This window comes from Ictalurus punctatus, chromosome 26, assembly GCF_001660625.3.
Source record: "Ictalurus punctatus breed USDA103 chromosome 26, Coco_2.0, whole genome shotgun sequence".
Lineage (NCBI taxonomy): Eukaryota > Metazoa > Chordata > Actinopteri > Siluriformes > Ictaluridae > Ictalurus > Ictalurus punctatus.
The window spans coordinates 3,922,756-3,940,169 of NC_030441.2; the positions used below are offsets into that span (position 1 = coordinate 3,922,756).

Here is a 17,414-nt window from a genome sequence, read left to right on the forward strand (position 1 = left end):
ATGGGTAATCAAGGCACTGTCATCTACGTACAACAGTTCCATTGCCACTCTAACACTAGTTTTAGATTTGACAGTAAACTGTTTGACACTGAACATCTTAGACACCAGAAAAAGCCTCATCTAACATCGCACCCAGATATATCAAGAATAGTGTTGGTGCAAGCACTCATCCCTGTTTCACACCATTTTCTATAACAAATGTACCTGACAATGTTCCTTCACAACGCATCTGTCCTCTCCATCTTTGATGTAGTCCCTGCACGAGTTGCACAAAGCCTACACACTGTGGAAATTACAGCTTTTTATGAAGAATGGTTTTAGGAACAAAAAGGAAAAAAATTGCAAAAATGCTCTAGATCTGTCAGATTGTCAGGGGATCTCGTGTGCACAACCGTCTTCAGATCACTCCGCAGGTTTTTGACAGGATTTTGATCTGGGCTCTAATTGGGCCATTTTCAAAACGTTCATGTTCTTCTTTTGAAGCTGTTCGTTCATGGCTCGGATTTGTGCTTTGGCTTGTTGCTGTGCAGGAAGGTGGAATTTTTCTTCATCTCCTGCACAGTTTTGTGCCAAAATAGATTGCTTTCTTGACTAGAGCACCAGTCCCAGCTAAAGAGAAGCAGCCGCATAGTATGATGCTGCCAACACCATGCTTCACTGTGGGTATGGTGTTCTTTGGTTGATAAGCTATCTTGTTTTTGCACCAAATATATCTTTTAGAATTATGCCCAAACCTCTACCATCTACGTGTTAATGGGATCACAAGCACTGGTGGTGTAGTAGTATTGTGTGTGTGTGTGTGTGTGTGTGTGTGTGTGTGTGTGTGTGTGTGTGTGTGTGTGTGTGTTGAGAGCAAAGCGTCCTCTGGAGAGAAGGACAGATGGTGATATTGGGAAGTGATGAGAGAAGGCTTGAGAGTGGTGTACATTATAAAGCAGAGGGGACCTAGCACTCTTCGTGCGTGTTTGATGTTGCCCCTGTAAGACGTTGCTGGAGGGAGAGACCATAACAATTTGTGTGTAGTTCCTGTGTTGCCCAGAGAGTGGTTCAGGAGAATGTTATGGTTCCTGTACAGATTGCAGTGTGTTAGAAAACAGTTGACAGGGCCGTCTCGGTGGAGTGGAAGCCAGACTGCATGGGATCAGCACATCTTTCTGTGAGAGGAAAGACAGTACATTCAAGAACTCTCTCTCTCTCTCTCTCACACACACACACACACACACACACACACAGAGACAAACACTCATGCTGTAGTTGAGTGGTCTGGGACAGGGGGGTCTCCAGGCAATATCTGTTTTGTCTTTGTGTGTGTGTGTGTGTGTGTGTGTGTGTGTGTGTGTGTGTGTGTGTGTGTGAGAGAGAGAGTGTGTGCCCATTAGCTCTATTCAGTCTCAGAGCAGCAGCAAGACAATTTGCTTTTCATCAGACATGAAATGAGTGTGTAATTCAGAATCAGGACTTTTCACTTTTCATTCTCCAAACACACACACACACACACACACACACGTGCATATTGTGAGAAGAATTGAAAGGTCAGTGTGAAAGTGAAGTGCACACTCGTTTAGCGGAAGTGAGTTCGACCCAAAGGGAACTTCATTTATTTCTGTATTTCATTTCTAATGGATTTTAAATTCCATTAGAAATGAAATAAAGAACACCTTTATCTCTCACCCAGCGTCTGACCGGCTGTGTTCCAAATCAGGCTCTAACCTCATAAGCCACTGCCTTTCTGAGGCCATTTCAAACATGATTTGCTCTTTTAGTATGAAATACTGTGGCAGAAATGGCTGGAAGAAAAGAAAGAAAGAAAGAAAGAAAGAAAGAAAGAAAGAAAGAAAGAAAAGAAACTACAAGCAGAAATAAGAAACAGAAAGAAAGAAAGGACTAAGTCTATAAGCAAAATGAAAAAAAACTGAAAGCTATAAGCAAAAAGAAAGAATGAAAGAAAGAAAGGAAAAGCTACAAGTAGAAAGAAAAAACAATCAAACAAATAAAAGCAGAAAGAAAGAAAAAAGTAAGATACAGTGAAAGAAAGAAAGAACTAAAAGCTACAAGCAGAAAGAAAAAACAAGGCAACAAAAGCATAAAGAAAGAAACAAATAAATATTTAAGCAAAAGAAAGAAAAAAAGAAAGAAAGAACTAAAAGTTATAAGCAGAAAGAAAGAGTGAATGAATGAAAGAAAGAAGAAAAGCTACAAGCAGAAAGAAAGAAAGAATGAAAGAAAGAAAGCTACAAGCAGAAAGAAATAACAATCAAGCAAACAAAAGCGGAAAGAAAGAATAAACTGCAAGCAGTAAGAAAGCATTAAAAAGCTATAAGCAGATAGTAAGAATAAAAGAAAGAAAGAAAGAAAGAAAGATAGATAGATAGAAAGAAAGAAAGAAAGAAAAAGGTATAACCAGAAAGAAAGAAAAAAGAGAACAGTCAACAACCATGGGCTCCTCTAAACAGCTGACTGAGAAAATAAAAATAATTAATTGCTACGTACAAAGAAGGGGAAGGCTATGAAAAAGATATCACAAAGCTCAGAACGAATCAAATCAAAAGATTAAAGAGAACCGTGGACGTCATGGCAAGATCTGGAAGACCAATAAAACTCTCAGAGCTACCTGTATGCTGAGCAGAAAGGACCTGCAGGAAGGGTTAACTGACAGAGGAGTGGTGGTGCACCTTTCTACAGTGCTGCTTACATGATCTGCATGGAAGAGTCATCAGCAAGAAACCTTATTTGTGACAACAGAAAAGCCAAAGGCATTTTGAAAGTCATCTTTGGCAGCATGTGATGAAAAGAACACCTTGCCAACTGTTAAACATGGGGATGGATCTATTATGCTTTGGGGTTGTGCGGCAACGAGTGGCACAGGAAACAATGCACAGGTAGCTGGAAGAATGGATTCTAGTAATTATCAGAACATTCTGGAAGCAAGTGTGACACAGTCAGCCAAGAAAATAAAGCTGAAAAAAGGACTATAGGACTGTGCACATCATCATTGTTGAGGCGGCACACTCCTGTACGTAACCTTTCACCCTGTGTGTATGTGTGAGAGACTGTGAGTCAGTTTGAGGCGTGAACACTCCTGGGGTTGGAGGAATAATCCATCTGAGACAGATACTGAGAGGTGGAGAGAGGGGTCGGTGTAAGAGTGCTTCAGCACACGCTTTAAGGGATTAGAGCGCTGATACAGTGTGTGTGTGTGCGCGAGTGTGTGTGTGTGTGTGTGTGTGTAGGATTAAGAGGACTGATGTTCATTTTATCAGGAAGTGAAACGACACCCGACTGAAACAAACTGAAAAAGGGGATTAAATAAAGAAACGCGCACACACTCCATTTGAAACACAGCCGGACGTGATCGCGAGCGGCTTAATTTTTCGTTTCCGATTTCCGCCTGCAGATTTCCCGATGCAAATATCACATTCTAATTCGGGCAGGAATCCATCAACGCTGATTTACCGTCTCGATGTCCGTTACAATCGGTAGCCCACTGTTCACCACTATAGTGGAGTGTGCGAGGTAGGGAGTGTGGACCAAATATACAGTATTATATAAAACTAAAAGGCTTAGAATTAGACAACGGTCATGAAATGAGGGAGGTGGAGCTTTAGGAGTGGACCCTTGTCAGGAAGGAAGGAAGGAAATTACGGAGGAAGAATGAAAGAATGGAAGAAAAACAAAGAAAGTTATAAAGAAAGTAAAGGAAGGAAGAAAAAAGTAAACAAAGGAATAAAGAAAGTAAAACAAGGAACAAATGGAATCAAAAGGAAAATGAAAGACTGGAATAAAGTATACAAAACAAGGAAGAAAGGGAAATAAGAAAGAAGAAAGGAATAAGGAAGTAAAGAAAGGAAGAAAACAGTGAATAAAGAATAAAGGAAGTTTAGGAAGGACAAAAAGAATGGAAGAAAACAAGTAAAGAAGGGAGTAAAGAACTTAAATAAGAGAGGAAAGAAAGCAAGAAAACAAGTAAAGAAAGGAAGGAAGAAAGCAGGTAAAGAAAGAAGTAAAGTTCATGAAGAAAGAGAGGAAAAAGCCAACAATTAGGGTGGAATAAAGAGAATATGGCAATGAAGAAGAAAGGAATAAAAAGAAGTCAAGAAAGTAATAAAGAAAGTCACGCATGGAAAGAAAAATAAGTAAAGAAAAGAATAAATTAAAAACAGAAATGAAAACAAAAACAAAGAATAAAGGAATAAAGAAAGTAAAAGCAGGAAGGAAGTGTTGGAAGGATTTTGAAAGGGTTTGGATAAATGACTTCCCTCCAGCTCAAGTTATGGTAATTTAAGCTGCTTAAGCCCCACCCCTTTATGCAAATGAGGGGAACTTCGGTAATAATGTGAAGATCTTGTGCAGCTACAGAAGCTACTTCGCTGTCTAGGAACTTTTTTATTTAAATATTAGTGAACGTTTACGTCTCTCCCCGGATTAAACCCGAGGAATCTTCATGGCTCGTGCATCGCTGAAATAAAATCCCACTGCCGCGTCAACCTTTCTGCAGATAATATTGAAGAAAACCTGAACTGTAGTGCTCAGAAAGGCAGGGGCTGATGAGGTTAGAGCCTGATTTGGAACACAGCCGGTCAGACGCTGGGTGAGAGATAAAGGTGTTAAAGCCATTAGGAGCTTTAAAGTTGGATAAAGGGAATTTAAAATCCGTTACAAATGAAATCGAGAAATAAATGAAGTTCCCTTCGGGGTGAGCGCTAAACTTTCTTCCTCTAAGCAAGTGCGCACTTCAACAGACGAGAATGAATTAGAGACTGCAAGGAAGGGAAGACAGAAACAGGGAGAGCAGAGAGACAGACTGCTGGAGACAAAAGATTGATAAAAGACATATAGAGATTCGAGAGAGGCAGACAGCTAGATACAAAAGATTGATAAAAGACAGAGAGAGTTCAGAGAGATAGACATATGGAGACAAAATATTGATAAATGTCATATAGACAGACCAGAGAGTCCTACAGCTGAGGATGAAAGAATGATAAAAGACAAATAGAGAGTCCAAAGAGACAGACACCTGTGGAAAAAAGGCATATAGAGAGTCCAGAGAGACAGACAGTTGGGAATGAAAAAGCGAGATGGACAAAAAAAGTTTAATAAAAGTCATAGAAAAACACAGCTCAAAATAAATGAGACAGATAAAACCAGACAGAGAGCACAGAGAGACAGACAGCTATGGACAAAAAAGTCAGATAAAAGATGGATAGAGACAGCAGAGAGACAGACAGCTGGAAGAAACAAGTCAAATAAAAGTCAGAAAGACAAACAGCTCAGAATAAATGGGACAGAGGAGGACAGATAGAGAGAGCAGAGACAGAAAAGAACAAAAGAGTCAGCTCAAAGACAGCTGGAGCAGAGAGACAGCTTGGATAAGACAGATAGAGAGACAGATAGCTGGGGGAAAAGTGGCAGATAAAAGATGGATAGAGAGAGCATAGTAACAGACAGCTGGGGACAAGATAGAGAGCACAGAGAGTCAGACAGCTAGAGACTAAAGAATAGGATAAAAGGTGGATAGAGAGATCAGACAGACAGCAGGGACACAAGGGTCAGCTAAAAGAAAGATAAACAGCAGAGACAGACAGCTGGGGACAAAATGACATATAGAGAGATGGACAGACAAAAGAATTGGATAAAAGTGAGAGACTGAGTGAGACAGACAGCTGGGAATGTATAGGATGGATAAGAGACCAAGATAAGAGAATGACAATTGGGAGAAAAGAGTTTGACAAAAGACAGATAGAGAGAGCAGAGAAAAGACAGCTGGGGACAAAAGACAAGGAGTGCAGAAAGAGAAGACAGTGGGAGACTAAAGAGACAGAAAGACAGAGCAGAGAGACAGACTGGGTTGAAAGAGACAAATAAAAAGTGCAGAGAGACACACAAACAGAAGATAGAACAATACTGTGAGAAGACAACATGCAGCTGAAAGAGTTGGAAGAGTTAAAAGACGGATAGAGAGATAGACAAGGGACAAAAGCGTCATAGAGAGACTGACAGCTTGGAAAAACAGCCTGGGATGGATAAGTGACAGACAGAGAGAGATAAAAGACTAACAGCTTGGTCAAAAGAGTTGGACAGAAACACAGATAGAGAGACAGACAACTGAGAGAAATAATAGATAATAGATTGATAGAGAGTTGAAGAGAGAGACAGCGGGTAGCAAATGGGACAGATAATAGACTGATAGAGAGATGTGTGTGATTTGAGACAGAGCCCATGATCACTTCTGTTTACATTATTACAAGTCCTGGTTTACATTTTATTTCTCCTTTGCGCACTTAATTTTTATTTGCACTGAGGTGTGTGTGTGTGCGCGTGTGTGTGTGTGCGTGTGCGTGTGTGTGTGTGTGTGTCTGTTCTCTCAGCACACACAGCACAATGTTAATCACGAAAAATAAAGCTTATTGTCCATGAAATAGTTTGAGATGGAGCAGACAGACAGTACGTGTACACACCATTACACCTACACAGGAGGAGAGCAGAGAGACAGATGACTGGGGATGAGAGAGACAGATAAAAAGAGTGGTGAGAGAGCCAGGGATGAGAAAGACAGATGCAGAGAGACAGGCAGCCAATGATGATAGATAGATAGATAGAGCAAGCAGAGAGACGGACACGTAGAGAGTAAAATCCAGAAATGCACAGATGAGAGAGACAGATACAGAGTGACAGATAGCCAGGGATGAGACAGACGGCTCTAGAGAGCAGAGAGACAGACAGCCGGGGAAGAGAAAGATACGGAGATTGTGATGTATAGTAGGATCTCTGTGTAGTGTCCCTATGCAGTGTTTATGTAGGGACATGTACATAGTGTCCCTATGCAGTGTTCATGTAGGGACATGTACATAGTGTCCCTCTGCAGTGTTCATGTAGGGACATGTACATAGTGTCCCTATGCAGTGTTCATGTAGGGACATGTACATAGTGTCCCTATGCAGTGTTCATGTAGGGACATGTACATAGTGTCCCTCTGCAGTGTTCATGTAGGGACATGTACATAGTGTCCCTCTGCAGTGTTCATGTAGGGACATGTACATAGTGTCCCTATGCAGTGTTCATGTAGGGACATGTATATAGTGTCCCTATGCAGTGTTCATGCAGGGACATGTACATAGTGTCCCTCTGCAGTGTTCATGTAGGGACATGTACATAGTGTCCCTCTGCAGTGTTCATGTAGGGACATGTACATAGTGTCCCTATGCAGTGTTCATGTAGGGACATGTACATAGTGTCCCTATGCAGTGTTTATGTAGGGAGATGTACAGTAGGATCTATGTGTAGTGTACCTATGTAGTGTTTATGTAGGGTGGTGTACAGTAGGATCTCTGTGTAGTGTTCCTATGTAGTGTTTATGTAGGGTGGTGTACATTAGGATCTCTGTGTAGTGTCCCTATGTAGTGTTTATCTAGGGAGATGTACAGTAGGATCTCTGTGTAGTGTCCCTATGTAGTGTTTATGTACATTTCAGTGTTGTACAATAGGCTTTCTGTGGAGTATCCCCATGTGATGGCTCTGTGTGGTGTATACTGAACTGTTGATATACAGTAGAGTCCCTATGCAGTCTCCCTATGTAGTGTACATTGGAGAGGTGCTGTACAGTTTTGTCCCCATGTATTTTCTCTATGAAGTGTATATTGTCGTGTTTCTCCTCAGTGGTGTCCCTATTTAATATCGCTATACAGTTTCTCTATGTAGTGTACATTGTAGTGTGTCTGTACAGTAGAGTCCTTATGTAGTCTCTCTCTGTAGTGTACATTGGAGTGTTGCTGTACAGTAGTCTTTGTGCGTGGTGTTTGTAAGTGTCTCCAGCTGATTTGTGGCTCCGACTCTTTAAGTTTCAGCTCAAACCTTCAGCTTCATGAGAAACTTTTAGAGTAGTGCGGAAATGAAAATAAGCGTTTATCCCCAAATCAATGCAGGTTTAAATGAGTGTAGCACAACCACAGCTCCGCTGTGTGAGAGAGAAAAATCAAGTTTAATAAATCCGGTTAAATAAAGTTAGAACAGGAAGTGTGCGGCTTGCGGAGGAAAGTAGATTAATATTCTGAGTTGGTTATTGTGGCCATAACATAGAATATTTTCATCTGATGCAATATGGAGAAACACAACTAACAACTCCAACAAGTATTTCACTCTACTGTTGCAATACCAGAAACTTTTTTTTTTTGCCATCTTCAGAGACTTTAAAGTTTCCCCAGAACATGCAATTTTAAACTAATAATTATAATTTATGCAGAACAGTAAATAGGTTTAGTATTTTGCTTTTAAATACCCAAGAAATTACTAAAATGGCCTGGAAACCTCTCTATATCTTGCAGCAGCTAGCTGTTGTTTTAAAGCGGCTAGCGCACAGCATAGCTACAATGGCTAGTGTGATAAGGTAACGGCTTACTGGAATGGAAGTAGTGTTTGTACTAAGTGATTAATGTGATAAGTAAAAGGTTTGCTAATTGGCTAGTGTACTAGTGTACACTTGCTAAGTGGCTAGTATTAGCTGATTTAAGTTTAGCATGGTAATCTCACTAGCAAATCTCTTAAGTGAGATAGCTACATAAAATAACATGTAGTTATCACACTAGCCGTTAGTAAATCAGCATCTTTCGCTATGTAGTGTTCTAGCCACTTAAAACAACAGCTAGTTAATATACTTTAACTAGTATATTTTGATTTTCCTAAGTGGTAACTGAATAGAATGGTAAGTGGCTATTTTAAGTAACATGTTTGCTAGGTTGCTGTTGTACTAAGTAGCTAATTTGGGTCCAGAGTGCTAAGCAGCAGGTTTGCCGAGTGCCTATCATGCTAAGTAGGAGGACTGCTAAGTGGTCAGTGAGCAAAATATTTACCTTGTAAATACGTACAGCTCCTTCGTCATCAAAGAACTAAAACATGGACTCAAACTAGAGGAAATGGACTAGCGGAAGTGTGAAACAAAGAATTAGAACACAGACTTAGTATCCTGAACACTTTGGCGTTTTTTTAAAAGTTTGCTTAGCGTCACAGCAGCATATGGTGGTGCTGGATTTAGGGAATTCTCCCTGTGTCTCATTTGGATGCATTTCATTCAGATCTCAATCTCAGTGGGGAGTGAGCAAGGGGATGTGGGACTGTAGCGAGGAAGTCCAGATGGCACACACATCATCAGTCCACATTTCCGCTTCATCACACTGAACTTGGAGTGGAAATACCGCTCACAGCTGTTCAGGTCAGAATCATCTGTGTTATACTTTAATGGGGAAAAAACAAACAACACACAATACACAAGGACATGGTCAGGAAACTACTGTACCCAAATAGAACACGTCTGTGGGTTTGAGAAATAATTGAGGAACAAAGAGTAAGATAGGATGAAAGAAAATCCACAGTGCAGCTCTGAAGAAGACGAAGAAGGAGATCTCACTCCAACGTTGTTGGCTGTCGTGTGTGTGTGTGTGTGTGTGTGTGTGTGATGGAGAATCAATGGCGATGTATTTGCGGTAACTGTGAGAAGAGAAGAGTGTGTGTGTGAGTTTATTAGTGAATTAACGGAGAGATCAGGTTTCTGTTCCTCTGCGGTTCCTGAACGATCCATCACATGAACGCTTTATCAGCTCTGTGCTGACACACGAACACACACACTCACACACACACACACGCACGCACACATTGCTCCACTGTGTTGTTGTTTAACCACACTGAGTTGTATTTGTCTGACCAATTAAAGAGCAGGCCATAATCACATGATCATCTGTAAAATTGCTGTTTGGCTGTACCTACTCAAAATCACATATATGAATACAAAGACACAGGCACATTCCCATTTATCACTTCAGGCCACACCCATTCAGAGGCCTACATTTGTCCACATTCGCCCATGTTCCATCTATGGTCTAAACATATACCTAAAAAGAGCCATGCTAATTTCCATATATGGACACAAATATAGGCTACATTACCTTATATGGCTTACAAAGTTTGCCTAGTCAGAGACGCATTCTTTTCCATTTCCAAAGGAGGCCGACTCAGAACTGCTGTCATTTCCATATATAATGATAACGATAATAACGAATCTTTATTAGTCACTTATACATATGCGCAGTGAAATTCTTTTCTTCGCACACCCCAGCATGTTAGGAAGTTGGGGTCAGAGCGCAGGGTCAGCCATGATACAGTGCCCCTGGAGCAGAGAGGGTTAAGGGCCTTGTTCAAGGGCACAATAGTGGCAGCTTGGCAGTGCTGGGGCTTGAACCCCCGACCTTCCGATCAGTAACCCAAATCCTATTCAGAGGTGTCCTTATTACCATATGTGGTCTTAAAGACATGCCCACATTCCCATTTATAGCTTCTGGCCATACCCATTCAGGGTTACATTTCCCCCCATTCGCCCACATTGGTCTAAACATATGCTTAAAAAGAGCCATGCTAATTTCCATATATGGACACAAATAGAGGCTACATTACCATATATGGCTTACAAAGTTTGCCTAGTCAGAGACATGTGCTCTTCCATTTCTAATGGAGGCCGACTCAGAACTGCTGTCATTTCCATATATGGACACCAAGGCCGCATTTACACTACATGGTTCAAGTGACCCAATTCCGATTTTTTCCTCCCATGTGGAACAGCTGACCCATGAACGTGTAAGCAGGAAAAAAGCACATGGATTCCGATATTCTCAGATTCTCAAGTCTGGAAATAAATCTGATATGAATCCGTGCTTATGGATATGAGCATTTGCGTCTGCCATGTAAGCGGACAGATCGGATATTCCCTTGTCAATGCGAGTTGTGCGTCATTGAAAAAAGTGACAGTGGCGAATTACATCAACTCAGATGGACACCAACCGTGAAAACAGGATTCTCATGGCGCAATGGAGGGCGAAGGATCAACCCGGTAGAGTCATGCTGAAGTTGTATGTTTTGAGCCTTTGGCGAGAAGAGACAGTGCAGGCAAAACTGCACAACATATGAAATGTTTCTCTTCTCATGCGAAAGTTGCTGACCCACTGTTCCTGACCCCAGGTTTCAACAACTTGATCCCACCCATCTTGAGTCCTTTGCCACATCCACACGCCCCTCTGAACCAATGTAGCAGCGATAATTGCTACATTCGCCCTGGCTGCAACAAGGGCTTAAGATACCGGTGTTTTGCTTACCTTTAAATATGGTGTGGAACGCAAAAACTTGTATTATATTTTCATCTGCGTCCATTACAAATTGTGCCAATTTTACTTCCTTTTCAGCCTAAGCTTTTCCGTTGATGTCTACCTTGGGTTGTTTCACGAAGCGTATAGTGTAAATGCAGATATCAGATATAGGTCACTTTTCAAAGAAGATGTAAGCGGGTTGTCAAAAAAATTGGCTATAGTCAACCAATCGGAATTGGGCATCCAGACCTGCAGGGCTCTCAAGTCTCTTGTCCTGCAGGCATACGGAGGGAAGTTTTCTGCCAAGTTCATAGCTGTCTCGAGTTATACAGAGTTAAATGCCACCTACCAGCCAATCAGAAATTGGAATTTGTTGTTTCCGGGTAAATTACGTGATCCCTCTGCAAGCACATTTGTGTCTAGGCAACATGTACGCGCGCACACATGGAGTGGCAGTTGGACGAGCAAAATCCGATGAATGCGGTAGGAAACCCTTCTTTTTAAAAAGAAATTTTAGCATTGTGATTTTACAATTCCTGGATGAAATCACTTGCCTGTGATCAAAGATAGTGAGAGCTGATGTTGGGGAATATAGCCAAATTCGTGCTAAATTATTATTTTATATGTCATCGATAAAAAATAGGGTAAGAGATATTCTATACCTTTTGACATTTACTTAATCAACTTAATGAATGCAAGTAAAAAATTTAAGAGAGTAATTAGACCTCATTGGTTCATTTTTTTTTTAAGGTTTAAAGGTTTGTGCAGATTTGGAAGGCTGTCTAAGATTGCGAAACTGGTTTTAGTTCTTCCCCACTCGAATGCAGATGCAGATGTTCTCCATTGTAGGTTTGAACAAAACCAAAACTAGGAACAGTTTGGCTCTGGACTGAACGCAGTCATCAATCATGACAGTGAAATTGGCTGGCCTTGAGCCACAGTGCTTTAAGTGGGAGCCCCTACCCCGTCACCAAGGCATCAAGATGTGCAACAAACACTTACAACACAAAACACCATTCATAAACTGAAATGTGTACTTTCACACACACACACACACACACACACACACACACACACACACACACAGCTTGACATACATGATCAGGACAAGTTCTGCAATACTACTGTATGTGTACAGTATGCGCATTGACCACTGCTGTTCAGTTGGCTCGTTCAGTTGGCTCGTTTTTGATACATTTGTATTTCTGAAATATATATATAAATTATTTTATTTGGATGAATTTGTCTGTCTTTTATCAGATTTACCAATTGTTATCATTTTATTTGTGCTGGTTAATTATGAACAATAGCTAAAATTGAACTGCTTGCAAAAACTTGAGCATTGTGAGGGGCTGAGGGGCCGCTGGCTGCTGCATATATTTGAGTGGCTCCTCCCCTAACAGATAATCTCACTCCAAACTTTTGATGAAACTTGAGAGACCTGCTTATATTCTCATATCCTTCAAGCGACACCCATTCAGAGGTGTCATATCACCAAATATGGTTTTAAAGACATACCCACATTCTCATTTATAGCATCAAGCCACACCTATTCAGAACTGCTCTCATTTCTATATATGGACACAAAGCCACATTGCAATATAAGACTTGCAACCACACCATCCACAGGTGACATTACAGTATTTCTGTATATGTGTCACGATACCTGCTGGAGACAAGCGCGGACGGGCAGGGTGGCATGTACAGAAGCGACGTAAGAGGAAACACAGGAAATAGGCAAAAGTTATGGCAAAAGTTATGATCAGGCGAACAATCCAAATGAGACAGGAATCGTAATCGTAAATAACAGGCAGGAAAGTCCAAGAACCAGGAAAATCTAGACGAAAGCTAAAGGCTTGGTAACACAACTAAGTCACGAGAACTGAGCGTTTACTTCGCGAGGGCGCGAAGGTTAACGAGGCCTTTTATAACTTATGAGCGGCACAGGTGTTGGCAATCAATACTCAGGTGAACTTGAGCGCAGGCATGGCCGAGAAGTGTAGTCTTTGTCTGCCATGTTTGTAAGCAGTGCCGCCATCTGAGTATTGCGACCGCGAGTTCGCCGTGGCGTAACAATATGACCTTAAATACAAACCCTCATTTCCATTTATGGCCTTTAAGGCATTCCAACTCAACAATGCTCGAATTTCCGTATATGACCTCAGAGACACCAAAAATTTCCTTTTATGGCTTCATGCTACACCCATTTAGAGTTGCGCTTATTTCCATATATCCTTCTAGCCACACCCATTCAGACCTGTTCTCATTTCTCAAACTTTCAATAATGCTTTTAGCATTAACATTATTAGCAAATTAGCTAATTATTCATTAACTTAGCTTGCTTTTAAAGTAAGCTAGCTAACATGACTTCGAGCAGCTGTTGTTGGTAGTATAGCTATAGAAGTATACCACTGATACATAACTTGGTAGATAGAGACCATCATTCTAGAAGAGTTTGAGGCATCACTGCAGGAGCTAAACTTTACCTACAGACCTGAGTTTAGCACGCTAATCACTGTGATATTTATTTCAAGCTGCAGCGCTGCTCTGTGCCAGTGTGGCACAGAGTACACACACACAGATTTAAACTCACCCACTCAGCACATTTTAATGTCACCACACATTCAATTCACGTTTCATTTCACACACAGCACACAGAACAGGCGCATAATCACTGTCTTAATGAATAAACATGGCTCTTGTGCACTTTCTGTCAAGAAACGAGTAAGAAAGTTTGAGTGTGTCTCATTGATTAGCCAATATACTGTACCTATAAACATAACAGGGGCCTGAAGCAGCACATTAGCTAGCTAATGTAGTTTATTCCATTTTCCAATAGCAAGCTAGTCATACATTGTAGTGTTTTTCTAATTCTAAAAGAAGGAACTAGTTACAGAAATGAGTGTCTAGGAGTGTCTGAACCTTAAAATTGGCACCAGCTAGCTGTGAACTTTAGAGCTTTGGAAAGAACCTTTGATATAACTGATGTTCTAGTAGGAACACTACCTAGGCATAAATGCTAACTTTTTGAAAATAGCCTTTATATAGCCGGCCTTCTAGTTAAATCGCCAGCTAGCATTTTGTTAAGCTAATGTTTAACTACAGAACCTTGAAAGCTAATGCAGTGTTGCTAGCTGAGTTAGTTTTTATGCTAGCAACACTAGCTAGTTTTCATTTTATTATCACAGTGGCTTAATGCTTAGCAACGTGCTTGTGGTGGAACTACTTTTTAATCAGTGATAGAAATCTTAAGAACAACAATACAGAGCACTGGAGAAAGAACACACACACACACACACACACACACACACACACACACACACACACACACACACACACATATCCTTGGGATGCAAATTCATGCAAATGAATGCATATTTATATTTGGGTGACTGATATAGGGCGTCACTAATTAATGATGTCACAGCGAGCTGAAATGCATCATTAGATCCAGTTGGTATTTCTCTTGGGTGCTGTGTGATCTGGGCAAAAGCTGTGGGTTCAATAAAATGTGTGTGTGTCTCCACAGGTGAGCACCTGCGTGTATGTTCTCAGGAGTACACATGCTGTGGGGTGGAGATGGAGGACGCCCTTGCACATCGCGGTAAAGCCGATCTCGAACGCCTGATGGAGGAGAGCAGCAGTGCCCTGAGAACTGTATTCACCACCAAACACAGGAAGTTCGACGGTGAGACACAGGAAGTCATGATTCTGCCTTCTTGTTAGTAGGTTTAAATGCGAGAGTTGATGTGTGTTATTGCGTGTTACAGTGTGTTCACGTTTGTAGTATATTTTAGCATTCATGTTAGGGTGTGTTAACATGCATTATGTTGCGTTAGTGTTAATAAACGGGAGTGTTAGTGTGTGTTAGCATTTATTTTCGGGTGTGTTAGTGTGTATCATTTTGTGTTGGCATTTCTATTAGGGTGTGCTAGTGTATGTTACTGGGTTGTGTTATGGTGTGTTAGTGTGTTAACATTTATATTAGGGAGTGTTAGAGTGTTAGCATGTGTACTCTACCCCTGAATTTAACCTCCCCTTTCACTCTAGCCCACCCATCATTCTAACTCCACCCCTAATTCTAACCCCTCCCCCACAATTGATCTTCCTTCATACTTCTTGTACCTCATTTCACCCATCACCTGACTCCACCCAGCATCATATTTTCCCCATCACCCTGACTCCACTCATCTTCATATTCTCCCCATCATCATGACTCTACCCATCTTCCTATTCTCCTCATCCCACTGACACTGCCCATGTTGCTGTTTTCACCATCACCCTGATTCCACCCATCTTCGTATTCTCATCATCCTGACTCCATCCAACTTCTACAGAGCGTAAGAGGAGCAGAATTGGAAGCATCACTGAATGGGAACTTAATAGCTCTATGTGTGTTTGTGTTTGTGTGTGTGTGTGTGTGTGTGTGTGTGTGTGTGTGTAGCTTTTCCTGGCATCACAGCTGTCAACCTGTATATTTGCACTGGCAGATAGAAGCAGTGTATTCCTTTTTAGAACTCTGTCTACTCTAACTTAACATCAAACCTGCTTACACACCCAAGAGATAATCCTGCAGCAGTGTGTGTGTTTGTGTGCATGTGTGTATACATGTTTGTGTGTGTGTGTGAGAGAGAAAGAGAGAGATAAGGGTGCCCTAATTTCAGTGACTGCCTCGACCTGAGGCTGTGAAGTGTGACGTGCACATAAAACCCTTCGGATTCTATAGTGCTTTGTGTTAGCAGTTAGCATAGGTATACAAACTAAAAACTCAGACGGGGGATGTGCTAATACTGCAGAGGATGGGTTTGATTAAAATCCTGCAGAATTAGAAATGACAAGTGTTAATGGTGCTGCGAGGCGTTGGCGGACTCGATCCGGTTGAGTGCTAGCCTAAAACCTCCTGCTAATTAGAAGAGATGGCTTGCTAAAGCACTGATGGCTCTAACACACAACTATGCAGAATTTATTATTTTTTTTTATTGTGTTATTGTATTAGAAGTTTTATTGTGGATGAGTTTTAAAAAAAAAAAAAAAAAAAAAAAAAAAAAAAAAAAAAAAACACAGCCTGTGCAGGGAAGGGTCATGGTGGCCATTTCGTGACACACAGTTGCTTTAGCAAGCCATTTCCTCCCATTAGAAGGATGTTTTAGGCTAGCGCTCAACCAGATCAACTCTGCCAATGCCTCACCGAGGGACACACTAAGACTTGTTGAAGACTTGTTATTACCTCACTCTAACCCCACCTCTCCTGCTAACCCCATTCTTCAATACAAATCTTATTCTAACTCCACCCACCACACTAGCCCCACCCCTTATGCTAATTCTGTCTCATAGCTCAAGTCAACCCTTACACTCTGGGTCTTATGCTAGCCCCGTCCATCATGCTAATCCCACCCCTTCACTTGAAATCTGTTCTCAATGCACAGCCCTTGCTTTAATTGTACCCTGCTCTTAATGAACCCCCTTACTTGAACCAGCCCTTCACTCTAACCCCACCCATCACACTGGCACCACCCCTTATGCTAATCTGTCTAATACTTTAATCCAGGTCTCACACTCTTGGATTTAATCTATCCTCATCTATAATCCTTATCCCCACCCACAACCTAACCACACCTTTCATTCTAAATCTGCTCTTAATTCAAACCCCACCCCTCACTCTAGCCCCACCTCTTATTCTAACCTGCTAAACCCATTATCACACCATTAGTAGGAGGCTTACTTACTGCTGAAGTGTACTACTTCAATTATGTCCAAACTAGTGAACCTTAAGGGATACAGAAGACAAACATTCTCCCTAATGAATTCATATTTTGAAGCATTCACTATAACGGTATTGTGCATCTTGAATATTCAAACCTAAAATTCATAACTGATTATCAGAAGATGCCTAGAGCAAATAGGATTGCTAGAGGAATTGCTTAGTCTCGCTGCCTGAAACACACACACACACACACACACACACACACACACACACACACACACACACACACACACACACACACACACGCATGTGAGTGCATGCACACAGAGTTTATCATAGTGATAGGCCCAGCAGGTTTGACATCTAATCCTCAGAAAGCTCTTCAGCTCGGCAGGTGAGTATTGATTGGGCGGTTTGTGCTCTCTCAACCAGAGCAGCGTCAATGATGGATTCCTTGCTCTGCGGATGAAGAAAGGATGAACACATGAACTCCATCTTTTCTCTTACAAACCACAGATACACTCACTAAAGTCAGGTATAAACTACAAAATGTTGAGCCTGATTTTATACCTGAATGAAGAGATAAA

At 41.2% G+C, this 17,414-nt stretch overlaps 1 protein-coding gene across 2 annotated transcripts in view; it reads left to right on the forward strand.

The window, feature by feature from the left end:
* The window catches only part of gpc6a (glypican 6a), a 173,720-nt gene that overhangs the window by 22,740 nt on the left and 133,566 nt on the right, over window positions 1–17,414 (forward strand). For both annotated transcript variants that reach the window (XM_017456826.3, XM_017456827.3), the window contains exon 2: window positions 14,653–14,811. In XM_017456826.3, coding sequence (XP_017312315.1) covers window positions 14,653–14,811 — 159 coding nt within the window. The remainder of the gene's footprint in view (window positions 1–14,652; window positions 14,812–17,414) is intronic.